This window comes from Mastigoproctus giganteus, chromosome 7 (assembly GCF_048544385.1).
Source record: "Mastigoproctus giganteus isolate SK-2022 chromosome 7, ASM4854438v1, whole genome shotgun sequence".
Taxonomy (NCBI): Eukaryota; Metazoa; Arthropoda; class Arachnida; order Uropygi; family Thelyphonidae; genus Mastigoproctus; species Mastigoproctus giganteus.
Window position 1 is genome coordinate 35839195 of NC_143581.1, and position 17581 is coordinate 35856775.

At 36.9% G+C, this 17581-nt stretch overlaps 1 protein-coding gene across 2 annotated transcripts in view; it reads left to right on the top strand.

Moving 5' to 3' along the window:
• RanBPM (Ran-binding protein M) overlaps positions 1 to 17581 on the top strand; it is a 380347-nt gene that overhangs the window by 159360 nt on the left and 203406 nt on the right. For both annotated transcript variants that reach the window (XM_090377616.1, XM_090377617.1), the window contains exon 7: positions 1885 to 1997. In XM_090377616.1, coding sequence (XP_090233742.1) covers positions 1885 to 1997 — 113 coding nt within the window. The remainder of the gene's footprint in view (positions 1 to 1884; positions 1998 to 17581) is intronic.

Consider the following 17581-nt stretch of genomic DNA (forward strand, 5'->3'; position numbering starts at 1 on the left):
CATGTTTGAAGATAACCTCACCATTTCCTGCCAGTCCCTAAGCATGAATGCTATCGAACTTCAGCTCCAACTTGCCATAAACAAAATCTAATTCAGACCTCACACAATTGATATCAACTGGTAGAATGTAAATCTACCACCACTAACTTTTGCAAACAATGTACATGCTCTCCACCCTGATCCTGAATGGTTACTATAGTTAAACAATAGTCTGATACCACTAGCCAATATCATCAAGCTTCTGGGTCTGATAATGGATAGCAAGCTAAGTTTCCAAGCACATATCACTCATCAGTGAACTAATTGTCTAAAACAATTGAGCATACTTTGACTCTAATTCTGCCTTCATGACATAGGGAGCTGATCAGTATACCTTACTACACCTTTAAAGGCCTCTGATCCCTTCACGCTTAGATTATGGTTCTCTAGTATATGACTGTTTTAGGAGAAGCACATTAACATGGCTGAACATCATCCAGCACACTGTTCGAAGGACTGCCCTAGGAGCTTTCAGGATTTCCCCCATCCAAAGCCTCTATATTGAAGCATATGATCTCCCATTACACTTTCATAGAAAAACATTGCTGTCTCACTATGCTGCTAAGATCCAAAGTCTCCCCTTAATATCTGGTGGGATTCCTTTTATGATAGCAAGCCTGCATGAAAACTGACCTATGACTCTCAGACTTAAAAAAACTTCTTTAAACCTGGAATGTTGATCTAAGTAACATTTCTCGGGACAGCAAGTACAGTCTCTCCCTGTACCACCCTAGTTACATGCTTATGCTTCTTGTGGTGACCACTTTCTGATGTGGGAAGGATCTTTTCTCTTCCTCCAATATCAGACAGTTGCATGCAGCTAATAGTACCTTCAACTCCAATGCCTATGCAACACTGATTGATTGGAAACTGACAATGGAGTAGGTGCTGTATCAGTTTTTCTTTCATTTATAGTTGCAACTTCATTACCAGCTTATGTCTTACAGCTAGCACTTGACCAAATCGTTGAATGTTCCATTTCACCTGTCGTTATCTAAGTCTGACATCAACAAGTATCTTCTTTTATCATCTCAGCCTTCAACCTATGCATGGAACTAAGTACTATAGGTTTTAATACCTCTCATGCTTGGGGTTTTCATTAAAAATAAAAAAAAAATCAAGTGGTTTGTCTGTTAGGCACAATCATCTAGTGCAGTATTTCCTAACCTGTGGTCTGCAGTACAACTTTTAAGAGTCTTTTTGCAGATATAGTTATGCCTGTAATAACCTAATGCATGCTGTATATTCTGGAATATGCTGGCAGCTGGTTGTGGTTTGTTTGTTTGTTTGTTTGTTTGCAGAGGAGGTTGGGTTTTCTAGCCCTATAATAATTCAGATAATAAATCTGTGTTGTGGAAATACTGCATTGTAATCTATAATTAGTGGATGGTAATTAAATTATTGTCATGCATGATGGCTTTAAAACCAATACTTTTTCTAGTTTTGAGGATTTCTAGTGCACTGTGGCTCTGGAATTATGAAATAGGAATTGCACAACTATAAAATCATGATGTGAATCAGTGTATTTGCATCACTAGTAGCATATCTTTGATTCAGTTTATATGCAGATTTAAACCACTAGGCTTCATTAGTTAATTTTATTACATTATGGCAGGTTGAGCTAAAAGTGGCAGAATATTATGTTCTTTGAAATTGATACTTCTCATAGAATGGAGAGAATACACTATTATACATTGAAAAACTGTTTTTGTTAAATAAAAGATTTTATTAAAGTACATCATAAAATTCTCTTCTAGATTTTTAACGCTTTAATAAAAAAAATTAATTTTTTCCTTTATTCTTAATCACATTTTAAAATGATTTTTTTTTTTTTTTTTTAATTAGAATTGTGCAAACGTACCTGGTCCACCATGGATATTGTGCCACAGCTGAAGCATTTGCTCGTAGCACAGGACAAACCTTTGATGAAGATGTGAGATCTATTAAAAATAGACAAAGTAAGTGATTTTGTTTGTTAGGATAGAAATTCACTTTTAAGAGAACCAAAAAGATTCCTTATTTGTAGTTTAAATATACATGATGGCTATTGTAGCCAATTTTGAAAAGCCAGTTAAAAAAAAAAAAAAAAAAAAAAAATGAATTGCTAGATTTTCACCTGTTTTTTACAATTTAGTGTTTACATAAAAATAAGAATTTCGATTTGTCAGGAAAATTTAGCATTAGCATTAGTAGAGGCATTTGATGCAAGAAAGCAAGCTTATGCAGCATCATCCAAAAAAAAAAAAAAAAAACCCACTTCCACTTCACCCCTCTGTTCGTTCAAAATACCTGTCCAGCTGAGCCTTAAACTTATTTAGGCTATCAACCTCCACCACAAGGGATGGAAGTCTGTTCCACCAACCAACCACCCGCTGGCTAAAGGCAAATTTCCACACGTCTATCCTACATCTGTCTTTCCTCAATTTGAATTTATGCCCTCTCAGGTGATTTTTCTGAGCTAGAGGAAGAATCCCATCAGCATTGAGCATGCTTAAACCATTCAAGGCTTTATACACCTCTATCAGATCACCTCGCTGGTGCCTAGTCTCCAGACACTGTAATTTGCAAAACTTAAGCCTTTCTTCGTAAGAGCACCCCTTTGTTCCATTCACTAATCTTGTTGCCCTTCTCTGTACTCATTCCAGCAGCTCTACATCCTTCTTGAAATGAGGCCTCCAGACCTGTATACAGTACTCTAGGTGTGGCCTGACCATCGCCTTATACAATGGAATAATCACCGCCTTATCCCTGCTGGAAAAATTCCTGTATATCATTGACAATACTCCATGAGCTACTCTTGCAGCCCGTCTGCACTGCTCAGAGAACTTCATATCTGCCTGCACAACCACCCCCCAAGTCCCTTTCATTCTCTACCACTGTCAGTGTAGTACCACAGAGTTGATACGTTGCTCTGGGGTTGCTGTTTCCCATGTGTAGTACTTTACATTTGTCAATGTTAAACTTCATTTGCCACCTCTCAGCCCATCTGCTCAACCTTTCCAGATCCTGTTGCAGCAGCATAGTGTCAGTAGTGTCCTTGACAACCCTGCCAACCTTTGTATCGTCTGCAAACTTGGACATTAAGCCCGATATACCATCATCAATATCATTTATAAATACAGAAAACAATAATGGACCCAACACTGAGCCCTGAGGGACTCCACTAATAACATCAGTCCACGATGAGCAGTGTCCATTGATTACCACTCTCTGTCTTCTCCCCCTCAACCACCCCTTTATCCATAGCAGCAATTTGCCTCCAATGTCACACTGCTCCAATTTGTGTAGCAGTCTTCCATGTGCAACAGTATCAAAAGCCTTTCTAAGATCCAAGTATATAATATCAAAGTTATTCCCTGCATCCAGTTCTTTTGTGACTGCATCATAGTATCCAATCAAGTTGGTCAGGCAAGACTTCCCCTTAACAAAACCATGCTGTGTCTGAGCTATAACTGAAGTCTTGTCTAAATGATCCTGCAGTGCTTCTTTAACCAGTGCCTCCATTAATTTTCCTGGAACAGAAGTTAAGCTCACAGGTCTATAGTTACTTGTGTCAGCCTTTGATCCTCCTTTGTGAATTGGGGTCACATTTGCACATTTCCAGTCTATGGGTACCTCCCCTGAGTCCAAGGAAGCTCTCATAATTATGGCTAAGGGTTTGCTTACTTCCTTTGCTGCCTCCTTTAATATAACTGGATAGATCCCATCCACCCCGGGTGCCTTTCTTGTGTTTATCTTCAACAGTTTCTCCTCCACTTTACTCCCAGTTATTTCAAGATTCTGTAGCTTACTGCTAGAGTTGAATACACCTCTGGCATTCCCCTTGCTGAATAACTCCTCATGTGTGAATGTCGATGCAAAATATTCATTTAGTTTGTTAGCTACCTGAGCAGGATCATCAACAGTTGACCCATCAATATCAAGTGGACCAATCTGATTCATCCCCTTCCTTCTAGAGTTTACATAAGTAAAGAACTCTTTGCTGTTTTTCTTTGCATCCCTTGCCAAGGATTTCTCGTAATCTGCCTTCGCCTGCCTAACCTCCTTTGTAACTTGGTTGCATATCAACTTGTATCTATCATAGGCTTCTGTGTCGTGTTAATTTGTAAGTATCCCATGCATTTTTCTTCTCTGCCATATGCCTCATTAGTTCATCTGACATCCATTTTGGCCTAAACCTTGAACAATATTTCTTAGTTGGTATGTAAAGCCTAGTAGCTTCCAAGATACGTTCTTTGAATGCTTCCCATTTTGAATTTGCTGTTGGTAACATCATCAGTTGGTCCCACTGTATAGAATTTAAATACTGTCTCAATCCATCGTAGTCGCCTTTACGGAAGCAATAACCCTTCCCTTTACCCCTAATGGTAGTTACCTCTTTCAGTAAATCCCACTTTAGCACACTGTGATCACTGCCACCTAGTGGTTCATTTATCTGCAGATTCTTAATGCATGAAGAATCACTGCTGATAATCAAATCAAGAGTATTACTCCCTCTAGTTGCCTCCTGAACATGCTGATGTAGAAAACAATCATCCAATAAATCCACAAAAGCCCTGCTAGTGTGTGAGTAACCAGCCCCCAAATTCCAGTCAATATCTGGGAAATTAAAATCTCCCATTATAAGACTCTCTTATTTACTAGCCCACTCTATTTCCCTGTACAGTTCCTTATTATACTCATCAGAGTCATTAGGCCTATAGCACACTCCTACTCTCAATTTTGATCTCCCAATGCTTATGTCACACCAAACTGACTCAACACTGCACTGTCCAGCGATGTCGACTGGCTTCACTTCCTTGGTTTTTATGTGTTTCTTAACTAATTAGCATAACCCCTCCCCCCTTCCTATCCTGTCTATCCTTTCTGTAGACGTTGTACTCCCCAAATTGCAGTTCTGCATCCCTTATATCTGTGTGACACCACGTCTCTGATATCCCAACAATATCTGCCTTTGATGTTTTGAGCAATACCTCAAATTCATCAAATTTATTTACTAAACTCCTAGCATTGGTGTACACGCAAGTATACCTGCACCTGTTTCTATTCTTAGCTACCCTAACACAACCCATGTGTTTATTTGTACCGCAATGGCTCCCAGCAGTCTCTGAAATACCATGCATCTTGTTTTTCAGGCTTCTGCTCATTCTAATAGAAGCAGTGCAAGAATCTCTTTCACCTCTGCCAGTGGCTACTGTCCATCTATTGGTCTTTGTCTCCCCCCAAGCTAGCAGTTTTCCGACCCACCTAACACTGCCTCGATAGCATCAGCAAATATTCTTGCACCCTTTCTATTTAAGTGTATCCCATCCCTGTAGAAGCAATCTCTCCTGTTAACAAGTACAGTCCAGGCTGAAAAAAATTCTACCCCTTGAGCCTTGCACAATCTTTCCAGGGCCGAATTGATCGACAAGGCTCTCATGATATACTCCCTCCTATCGTGTCTGGGCAGAATTGCAGACACTTTCAAATTCAACCCTAATTCTCGGCTTTTGTTCAACAGTGACCTGTACTTGTTAAGTAATTCTGCCGGTTATATACAAAGACTACATAAAGAAGTCTTTGCTGTTTTTCTTTGCATCCTTTTTCAAAGATTACTTGTGATCTTCCTTGGATTGCCTAATTTTCTTTGTGACTTGATTACAGACTATTTTATATCTACTATAGGATTCTGTGCCACCTGCTAATGAATATGCATTTTTCTTCTCTGCCATGAGTCTCATTAGTTCGTCTGATATCCATTTTGGCCTGAACCTTGAACAGTATTTCTTAGTTGGCATGAACAGCCTAGTACAGTGATGGCGAACCTTTTTGAAGAGTGGGTCAATTATTTTTATTTCTTTTTGAAAATACTAGCCCGTGAGTCATAAGTTAGTGGTCTCAATTAGAAAGGGGGAAGGGTAAAAAGGATGCCAATTATTTGGAAACATCAAACAATTTGTTAAGAGATCAAGTTGATAGTTGAATCTTTTTGGTTCTCACTTTTGAAATAATCCAAAAAAGGTTTTAGTTTCCTTTTTGATTTATAACTTTTACTTTTGCAAGTGAAGAGCTAAAAAAAAAAAAGTAAATATCGAAGCTTGATTTGATACCTTGTACTGCACCAGGTGACATCATGACCAGTATTGCCTCTGCACAAAATATTTGAATGAGCAAGGAATAAAAGAAAATGCCTTTATTTTGAAATATTCTTCATTAATAATTAACATAATTACAGATACAGTATGTGTAATAAAGTTGATAAAAGTATATTTAATGCGAAATTTGTTGTTGCTTACTTTCAGACAGTTTCTTAATATTAGGTACATACTTCGTGTTCATTACTTTAATACATTTTGCAGTCAATTCATTTCCAAGTTTATTCCTGTTGGAAGATTTAACAAAATTCATTGAGGAAAACAATTTTTCACATGAATATGTGGACCCGAACGTTGTGAGAAGAGCATTAGCCAGTTTCCTCATACATGAAAAATTGTTCGGTAAAGAATACCATGCGTTTAATATAATATTTTCAACTTTTAGTGTGGGATCTTCATTAGGCCTAGCTGCATTACTTTCTGAAATTTTTCCTTCTACTTTGAAAATCAAGTTTTCAAATTTATTTTTCCACACTATGCTGCTTTGGAATTCAATTAATTCCATTTCTAAGTTAGTGATACCTAGCCACATAAAATCGTTTGGCTGCATTGTATCGTACTCTGCTTTATGTAGACATAAAATAAAGCGAAATGTATTTTCCAAAATTTTAAATTGATTATATCTCTCATGGAAAGCTTGTTTTATTTTTTGCAAAATGGTTAAATATATTTTAATTGCATTTTCTTGAATGTCAAGAATATTTTCAAAATCTTTAGTGTTTTGAAAATGTTTTTGTAATTGAGGAAAATATTTCATGGTGCTCATTTCCAAATCTTTAATAAAGATGTCAAGTTTTTTCATAAATATTTTGATATTTTCAAACATCATTAATGCAATTTGTCCATGTCCCTGAAGTTTTTTATTCAGTTCATTGAAATGCTGAGTGATATCACATAAGAACATTAAATCATTTAGCCAATTTATATTTGAAAATTCGTCATAACTATTATTTTTTTCATTCAAAAAGAGCTTTATTTCGTCTAATAAAATGACAAACCGATTAAGAACTTGGCTGCAACTGAGCCATCGAACATTGTTTTACGTCAAAATCCCAGAATATTGGCACTCAATTTCCTCTAATAATTGTGCAAATTCCCGCTTATTAAGACCATTTATAAAGTTAATAACTTTAATTACAACTATCATTACATTAGAAAATGTTTTTAAACCTTGCTTCGCACATACAACTTGCTGGTGTATTATACAACGAAATTCTATCAGAGAATGTCTCTAATATTTTGCTTAAGCTGCTGAATAAAACCAATGTTTTTTTCCCACCATATTGTGAGCACCGTGTGTTGTTCCAAAAACAATTTTTTGTAGGTCAATTTCCATTTTTTTAAAATTGCATTATCAAATTCTTTAAAAATATCAAGACCGGTACACCTTCCTTTCAATGTTATTAGTTTTATTAACTCTTCTTTCATTATATTGCCTGCATTATATCGAGCAAAAACTGCTGTTGCGCATAACCATTTACATCAGTACTCTTATCTAAAGCAATCGAATACATTTCTACAGACTTTAAGTCGTTATGTATTTGAGAAGAAATATTTCTTTCTAATTCTATTACTGGATCTTTAATAGTATTGCGACTTATTGGTAACTCATTTATACGCTTTATAATCGAGTCTTTTTCTTTAAAATCTGAAAACAGTAGAACTACATTCTAAAAATGCTTGTTTTACAAACTCCTGAAAGAGGTTTCCCATGCCGAGCAATGCAATGGGTTACTTGAAAACTAGCAGCTGTAATGTTATTTTTCGGAGTCAAAGTTTTTAAAACACTTGTTTGTGAATCATTCTGTTTATTTTTATTTATTTTTTTTTTTATAAATCTGACATTACATATTTATATTTTATAATTGTTTAATGTTTTCGATTATCTTTTCTCTCTGTTCTAATTAAAAAAAGTAGGCCAATATTACAATAAACGCGTGCGCGTGGGTTACTTACAAAGCCTTCGTGGGTCAGTATCTGACCCACGTGTCATAGGTTCGCCACCACTGGCCTAGTAGCTTCTATGATTAATTCCCTGAACTCTTCCCATTTAGAAGTTGCTAATGGTAACATCAGTTAGCTGCAATGTTTAGAATTTAAAAACTCTCAGACCACTAACTTTTATGAAAGCAAAAACCCTTCCCTTTACCCTTGATGGTAGTTACATCCTTAAGTAAATCCCTCATCATACACTATGATCACTGCCACCTAGTGATTATATTATCTGCATATTCTTAATACATGAATAATCTCTGCTGATAATCAGATCAAGAGTATTACTCCCTCTTGTTGCATCACTAACAAGCTTTTGTAGGAAACATCCATCCAATAAGTCTACAGATTTTTATACAGATATAATCCAATAAGTCTACAGATTTTTATACAGATATAATCCATTAAGTCTACAGATAATAAGTCTATCCACAAGTTTCTGTCAATATATGGAGAGTTGAAATCTCCCATTATAAGTTCTGATATTTACTGATTCTAGTTTACTGGCATGCACTATTTCTTTGTACAGTTATTCATTGTACTCCTCAGAGTCATTAAGCCTAACACAATCGTACTCTCATTTTTGCTTTCCCAGTGCTTTTGTCACTCCAAACTGACTCATTGTTGCACTGCCCACCCATGCCAACTGGATGCATTGCTTTGTATTTTACTTGCTTCTGAATTGAGATCATAATCTCCCCCTCCTATATTGTCTGTCCTTTCTGTACACATTGTACATTCCATATTGAAATTCGTCATCCCTTATGTCTGAGTGACACCACATCTCTGATATTCCAACAATGACCACATTTGATGCCTTGATGAGCACTTCAAATTCATCAGTTATTTGCTATGTTCCTAGCATTGGTGTATGTGCAAGTCTACATGCACCTATTCTTTCTCTTAGTTAATGTAACACAGCCCATGTATTTACTTTTTCCATGGTGGCTCCCAGCAATCCTTGAAATTCTTATCACCTTGTCTTCCAAGCTGCTACTCATTCTAGTAGAAGCAGCAAGAATCACTTTCACCTCTGCCTGCATCTATTTTTAATGTATTATTCTATGTATCCCCCTAAGCTAACAGTTTTCTGACTCGCCTAACATCGCTTCGATAGCATCTACAAATATTCTTGCTCCCTTTCTATTTAAGCATATTTCATCCCTGAGAAATTCTATCCCATGAGCCTTGCACAGTGTTTCCAGGGCAGAGCTGATTGTCAAGACTCTCATCACATACTCCCTTGTTTCATGTCTGGCAGAATTGCAGACATTTTCAAACGTAAGCCCAACTCATGATTTTTTTTTCAACATTAACCTGTACTTGTTAAGTAAGTCTGCAGATCTGTTCTTAATATTGTTAGTTCCAATGTAAACATCAAAATCATCTTTTGTGCCCCTAAAAGATTATATCTGCTGCTCTACAACTTATCAACATTTGTCCCTGGCAGACATACCCTGGTCCTATTCCAACTTATACTTTTTGCACAATATATTTTCTGTTTTCCTGACAGTGAGGTCATTGACAACAACTACCTCCTGTGAGGACCAGTGCATTCTGCCTTGTTGTTGTTGCTGCTGTGTTGTCTGATTCTCAAATACAAACTCTGATGTTGAGGAGGCAGCTGAGAGTTTGATGGGCTTCCAATTTAAATCCTTCAAGGGATCCACCCTGTTCTTCAAGCCCCCATAAAGTCCCATAACAACACTGAGTCAGCACTTAATATCCTCCTACTCTTTATATTGACGCAAAGATGTCCCCCTTGACAATATCATGTCCCGTTCTAGATAGATCCACAAACATTAAGCAAAGGGTAATTTCATAAGGCTCTGATTCAGGGGACAGCTGCCCTCCATCAGTTTTTGCCTGAGCCACTGCACTCCCATTACTTTGAACCCTTTTCTTTGCTACTCTGCTTGATAACATAATGATGCAATGTATGTATTATGTTATTGAGCTTACGGTGTACATATCCATATCTCTTATCACGTTTATATGTATTATGCTATACAGTTAACTGTATAGCATATTTAATTTTAATTTGATTGGCATCAGTTATAAATAATAAATTTATATAACTAATGCCAACCTATTTGAACCAAACTTTTGAACTACCTATTCACCACAATAAAAACACCAGAATTCCCTTATTACACACTCAACACTGTAAAAATGACAGCAAAAGTCAACTGTGGTTTCTTGAGCAATTATAAACAATAAATAACAAATGAATCCAAAACAACAAAAAAACTTATTAGCTAAAAAAAAAAAAAAAAAAAAAAATGCCTACCTGCATGATTAGAGCCTATTTGTTTACCACAGTTAAAAACCTACAATTCCACTGCTGTGCACTATACTACTAGTTATGCCATACTATATTTTCACCACATCAATGAGACAAAAAGCTCTATGAATATTAATGTTGTTCATTATTTAATACGTGATAAAATTAAGTTATTAAAACTTAATTTTATCACACTATAAATGTGTATTGCTAAAAATTCTAGTTTATAAGCCTCTTCTAATACTGATTACACTGCTACAACAATACTTAAACCTCCAAGTATCTCCTATATCAATACTAAAAGTATTGATATAGGAGATTTTTTAAGCAATTACAAGGGACAAGTAAAGAACAAATTCAATAAATTAATAAGGGAATTACAAATAAATACTACACAACTAATTTTAAATCAAAAGTTACAAAAAAAAACAATTTTAAATCAATAAATAAAGTTTCACTTAACAGCTCCCATAAAAGCATCTGGTCCAATAGCTGCATCAGCAGACCTTGTCAAGTAGATAAGAAAATAAAAATTATGTGCTTTCCTCCTCACATAGGTAACTATCCTTTGATCTTTGAATTTATTCAATACTGTCAGCCTCAGCTATCTACAAGGGCAACTTGTTCCAGCAGTCAATGACTTGCTGCCTAAATTAAATCTTCCTACAATATAATGTAAATCTCTTCTCTTACCCTGTAATTTGAATTTATGGCTCCTAGTTCTGAAATTCTTTATAACATTGAAAATTTACCTTCATTCATGCAATTAGATCACCTCTGAGGTGCCTGATTGCCAAGCCCTGTAGCCCACACAATTAGAGTACAGTCACACTTTTACCAATCTCGCCATGTGTCTTGCCTGTCTTTGGACCCTTTCAAGAAGCTCAATGTCTGTTTTTTTCAGATGTCTCCATGCTTGGACACAGTATTCCAAATGTGGTCTTACAATTGCCTCACACAGTGGGATTATGACCTTCTTATCTCTACAGTATAATATTTGATAAATCATTTATATGACATCACAGGTTTCCTGGTTGCCTGTTTACTCTGCTCAGAAAACTTCATATCTACCTGTATCATAACTCCCAGATCCTTTTCTTCCTCTACTGTTTTTAATTCAACCCACCAAGTTTATAATTTAATTTATTTTGGGGTTGCTATTCCATAAGTATGTAAGTCCTTGTATTTTGCTGCATTAAAACATAGCTGACCCATTGCTGACCATTTTTGAAGTCTGTTCAAGTCATCCTGAAGGGGTGCTGCTTGGCACTGATCATTAACGATTCTACTAATCTTTATGTCATGTGAAAATTTTGACATCAAGCCTTCTATCCTTTGTCGATGTTGTTTATGAAAATCAGAACCAACAGTGGTCCAAAAATCTATCCTTGGGGGAACTTCAAATCTGATATTACATCAATCTGAAGAATATCCATTAATCACAATCCTCTTACTTTTGTCCTGCAACCACCCAGCAATCCAGCGTATACTTTAGCCTCTCTTGTGGGACTAAGTCAAATTCTTTGCTAAAATCCAAATAAACTATGGCAAAATTGTTCTGTACATCGAGCTTATGAGTAACTTTGTCAGAATAGCCTACTAAATTAGTTAAACATGATTATCCCTTAATGAAACCATGTGTGTCCTTCAGAGTGCCATATCTAACCAAAATCCCTGGATTGGACTTGCTCATTTCCTTTAAGATTTTCCCTAACACTGAAGTGAGAAAAACTGGTCCATAGTTTTTTTTTTTTTGGCGATATATTGGTACTTTTCCAGTCCAAAGGAATCTCTCCTATACACTCTCTGGCATTAATTCAATTAGTTCAATACACTCTCTGGCATTAATCCTAAAGATTTTTGGGTATATGCCATCAACTCTGGAAGCCTTACTTGCCTTTATGCTCAAAAGATTTTCTAACAGTTGTGTAATTTCAAAATCACATTTCATGTGGCTCAGCCTCACTTGCAAAGCCTCTTCTCAGCATGAAAGGTCTTTCTTTGGTAAAGACAGATGCAAAGCACCTATTCAATTCATACATGATAACAACTCAGTTATCTAAAACTTTCCACACCCATTGCATAAGGGTTGAATCTGATTCACTTTCTTCTTCGTTGTATTCACATACATGAAAAATTCCTCCCCCCCCATTCTTTGCTCTCTTAGCCAGGGCGTTCTCATACCCAACCTTGCCCTCCCTAACCTTAATTGTGGTACAATTACAGATCAAGTTATACCTGTTGTACAATTGCAGATCAAGTTATACTCTTTGTTGCCCTATAACTATCCCATACTATCTTTTTATGCTGTTTGATCAGCCTGCTCTGCATTCATCCATTTCAGCATCCTCCACCTTCTCCTCCTGTATTATTTTCTTAATTATGTATGTGTTCATGGCTTCTATGATTTTTGCTTTAAAGGCATTCCATAATTCAAATATATTCATGCTTATTCTGAAATCTGTCCAATTAATAGATGCCATATAGTGCCTCTTCTGAAATTAAAACTGTGCCTTTACCTGTAATTACCACAACATATTTCTTCATCTTTCAACTGACAGTTGCATAATCACTCCTTATAATGGCTCCTGTTCTTTAAGCCCCGTGATGTCATCTGATTTGTAAGTAATGATGTCAAGAATATTTTCGTCCCTAGTATTTTCTCTAACATGCTGATACAAATAATAATTATCTAGTTTATTTTGAAAATTTTTTTCCCATGGTTAGTTTCCCTCCCACTTATTCCATTCACCTGGGGTGGATTAAAGTCATCCATAATAAGAGACTCATCAGACTCTTCAGTCTTCTGGTCTGTAGATTACTCCCACTCTCATTATACCTTTGCTTCCAGCTAACTCACCACACAGATTCTATGCTGGCTTCAGACTTAGCAAAAACTTTTCTCGCTCAGGCTGCCTTGGCGCCTCTGTAGCCAGGTGGGCAGGAGCAGCAGTGAGTGCACACGCTTCCTGATTAGACTGGGGTTCGAGCCCGTAACCATCAAATACGGAGGATGCGGAAAGGTCAGGGAATGACCACTGTATATCCCCGGAGCAATATGGCCTTAGTTGCTAATGCTCCTAAAAACCAAATAACAACAATAACAGGCTGCCTTTGATAAGAAGCATGACCCCATCATCCCTTCTGTCTTCCCTAAATACATTATACATAGTGTGATTAACAAATATACATTATTAGTGTAATTAAATTATACTAAGTCTAGTTACATTGTAGCTCGTCATTCCTGATTTCCAGGTGGCACCACGTTTCTGTTAGCCTTGTTATATTGTCAGCATTAGTTTTCCTAACAAGGAGTTCAAATTCAGCCTTTTATTGACAACACTCCTAACATTACTGTAGACCCAGTTAAGATGAAATATTCTTCTATAGTTTACTATACACCACTGACACACCCCCTGAAGTTATTTAGACTTGCTTCTCTAGCTTTATCTCTCTCTCTCTCTCTCTGCTTATTTGAAACATTATTATCATGAGAACACTTACCAACATCGACTGTTGCAGTAACAACAAGAATTCTCATGATGAATACAAGCATTACTTTTACCCATATCATCGATAAATGCAAATCTATATTACCCTTCTCTCCCCTAACTAGCAATTTTCCTGAACCCTTACGGTATCCCCAATGATACTGACAAAGCTCCTTGCACCACCTTTGTTCAAATGAATACCCTCTCTACAAAATAGATTCCTTCTACCTACAAGTGCAGGCCACACTGATAAAAATTTCCCCCCAGAGTCTTGCAGATTCTATTAAGTCTTGAGTTAATCCACAAGGCTTTCAACATGCAATTCCTCCTATCATGTCTGTGCAGAATTGCAGACATGCACATTCAGACCTAACTCATGCTATTTTCTCAGCATGGTTATATATTTATCCAACAAATGGTCAAGTTATTAACATTTAATATCATTAGTCCCCATATGAATAATAATGTTCTTTTTCTTTCCCTTAAAATCTGAAAATCTTTTGGTAACATCATCAGTTGTTGCTTCTGGCAAACACACTCTGGTCCACATATCTTTATTACAAAAAATGTTACCCATTTCCCTGACAGAAGTCTCCCAATAAAGTTAGATTACCTTCAACCAGAGCACTTGAGTATTCTTTTCTGGGTTCCAAATCAGGGGTGTATCACTTGGCAGGTCGTGAGATACTTGTGTCCTGTCGATCTCCCAGTTATGTTTGTTTCTAGGGCAAGCACTCTTTTCTTCAGTGACTCAATTTCTTCTTGTAATGCACCAAGTTCTAATTTGAGATTGCACACTCCTTACATCTGGTTCAATGAAAAAAATCGTCAGTTGAGCTAGGTTTGTCCACAAGACCAACCTTAGAATGCATACCACAGACTGTACAAATGACAAACTTTTGGCTCACACTGGAAATGCCTGCAGACATTTTTGTCTGAGTCATGATGTCCTTAGACTTTGTATTGTAAGTAGATCTTGTTCTGTTTTTTTAATTCAACTCCATCTAGTGCATGTTAATTTGGGGTTGCTATTCCAAATATCTTAAAACATAGCTGTTACCTCACAAACGATTCCTAAAACCAATATAAATTGTTCTGATGAAGCACTGCTTGGCACTAATCATTAACTCATCTCCCAACCTTGACACCGTGCCACAGTGGCGCCATTACCTCAATCCTTGGAGATTGCTACTTCTTAGTATTAGCTCATTCTGATGGTAATCTTTAATCATAAGCCTCTGCCTCCTACCCTACAGCCACTGTATGAACTATCTAAAGATTTTCCCTGTGGTCCCAGCTTATACATCGTGTGGGACTGAATCAAATAATTTTGCTAAAATACAAATAAAGAACATCAAAATTATTTCCTACATTCCATCTCTCAGTAAGTTTGTCAAATTAACATCTCTGGAATGTAATGCACTGTTTTACACTTTAGGGTCAAATGCAAATAACAATTCATGCTTTATAGTAAAAAAAGCAATGACTTTCATTCCTCTAATCAGCTCATAGCAACAAACATAACATTTGGTGCTTCCACTACAGTATTTGGTGTGTGACTTATTTGGTATCAAAGAAAAAAAAAATAATAATAATTGCTAGATTTTTATTGATTCTATTTTAATGAAATTTGGGAACGATTGGCAAATCTTTTTAAAAGAGCAAAATATAAAATTTCATGAAAATGCATCCACAGAGAGTTGAGTTATTACATCCAAATGGAGGGACAAAGAAATATTAATTGCCATGTTGATCCAGTTTTAATCAGATTTGTAATGGATCACCAAATCTTTTTAGAACAGCCAAATATAAAATTTTCTGAAAATCCATCCTTTAGGTTGAGCTGTTATGCAGATAACAGCTCACCCTAATGTTTCACCATGTCCATATGTTATATACAGATTAGTATCTGTATATAACATATGGATACAGAGCTACAATCCTCAGTAACTTTTATTATTATTATTAAAATCAGTTTATTTCCCAAGAAACCTTGGGTCACCCTGGGACGGCTCTGTGCCAGAAGGGTGTGAATATTTACAGACTAAGGTGCGAGGAACACAATGTACAATAAATAAGAGTACATGCATGCTCGACCCAAAACTTTTACAGGATTAAATATACAATAATGTACAAAATATACAGTGATATGCAAAATATATGATTGCATGAAGACAAAAAGGCTTTGTCATATACCAATAGACAAGTTAAAAAAAAAAAAAAAAAAAAAAAAACAACAGTCTGTCATGTCCAGGAGCAGGTGAGTATTATAAGTTCGTTATCTGGTAGCAGTTCTTGAGGATTCTCTTCCTGTAGGGCTTGTCTTCACAGAACCTATCAGGGTGTATCCTAAATTTATTGAAGATCCGAAGACAATTGGCTGGAAACATGTTCCTCAGGGAATCAGTGCTTGACAGCATAAGACGCAGAGGGAGACGGAAGTCGGGATGCTCCCCTCTTGCCCTCCTTGGGCCAGAGATTAATGTGGATACCGATGGAGCATCAATTCGCCTCGTTATAAGCCGTGTAAACGTGGGGATATTTTTTGTCATGATGATATGTCTCCAGGGAGTGGTGTCCAGATTTGCTTGTAGGATAGATCTGGAGATAGTTAGGGGGTGGCCTACTACCACCCTGTTCATCCATCTAAGCAACCAGTACTCTAAACTGAGATACTTCTGAAGGTATGAGGCAGGGGCAGATGACCAAATTTCTGAAGCATAGAGAGGAATTGGCGTAATACACCTCAGGATGTGCCGAACAAGCAGCGCTGGCTGATGCATACCAACGAGCTCTTGACGCACTGCCCAAAGAGCAGCGTACGTTTTTCTGCCTCATCCTGGCAAAGTGAGGCTAAAATGTGAGCCCAACATCCCAGGTGAGGCTAAGATCGGTATGAGAGGTCACCTTTTGCACTGGTTCCCCACTAACAAAGATTTGGATATCATTTTTGACTTTCTTCTTGGTTATCGTCAGTTGTGCTGATTTGGAAGGGCTCAGATGCAGCCCAATTGTGGCAAGATAACTTTTCAAGCTCAATATCTGCCTTAGAAGCTTGTTGGTTGATATCATGAATCTGATGATTATGATCTGAGCTCATGTAGAACTTCAGATCATCGGCATAAGAGACAAAGTTTGGATTCTGAGCAAGGAAAGGCTCCAAAACTGCTGCAAACAGGATAGCTGACAGTATGCTTCCTTGTGGGATGCCTCTTGAGACGTCAATAGTTACTTGAAAGTCATTGTGGGTCACAGACAGATATCCAGGGAGTAAAATAGACTTCAAAATTTGAAGTAAGGTATCTGCCAGGCCAAAGTAGTGTTTCAGAATGGTAAAAAGAGCTGGGAGGTGTATCCTGTCATAAACCAATTTTATGTCGAGGAATATGATATCAATCTGTGATTTGTTGTTGTTAAGGGTGTGCTGAATTCTGAAGAGGGTATCAAGAAGATTGGTAGTTGTCGATCTCCTTTGTAGAACGGTATGCAGGTACTCGGGCCTGTGTGAAAAGCAATGCTGGACAATTGTTGGTTGAATTACTTTTTAAAAAATTTTGAGTAAAGAACAACTGATGGATATTGGTCGCAGGTCTTTAGAAGATTTGGGTTTCGTGATCTTTGGAATGGGCTTGACGTGG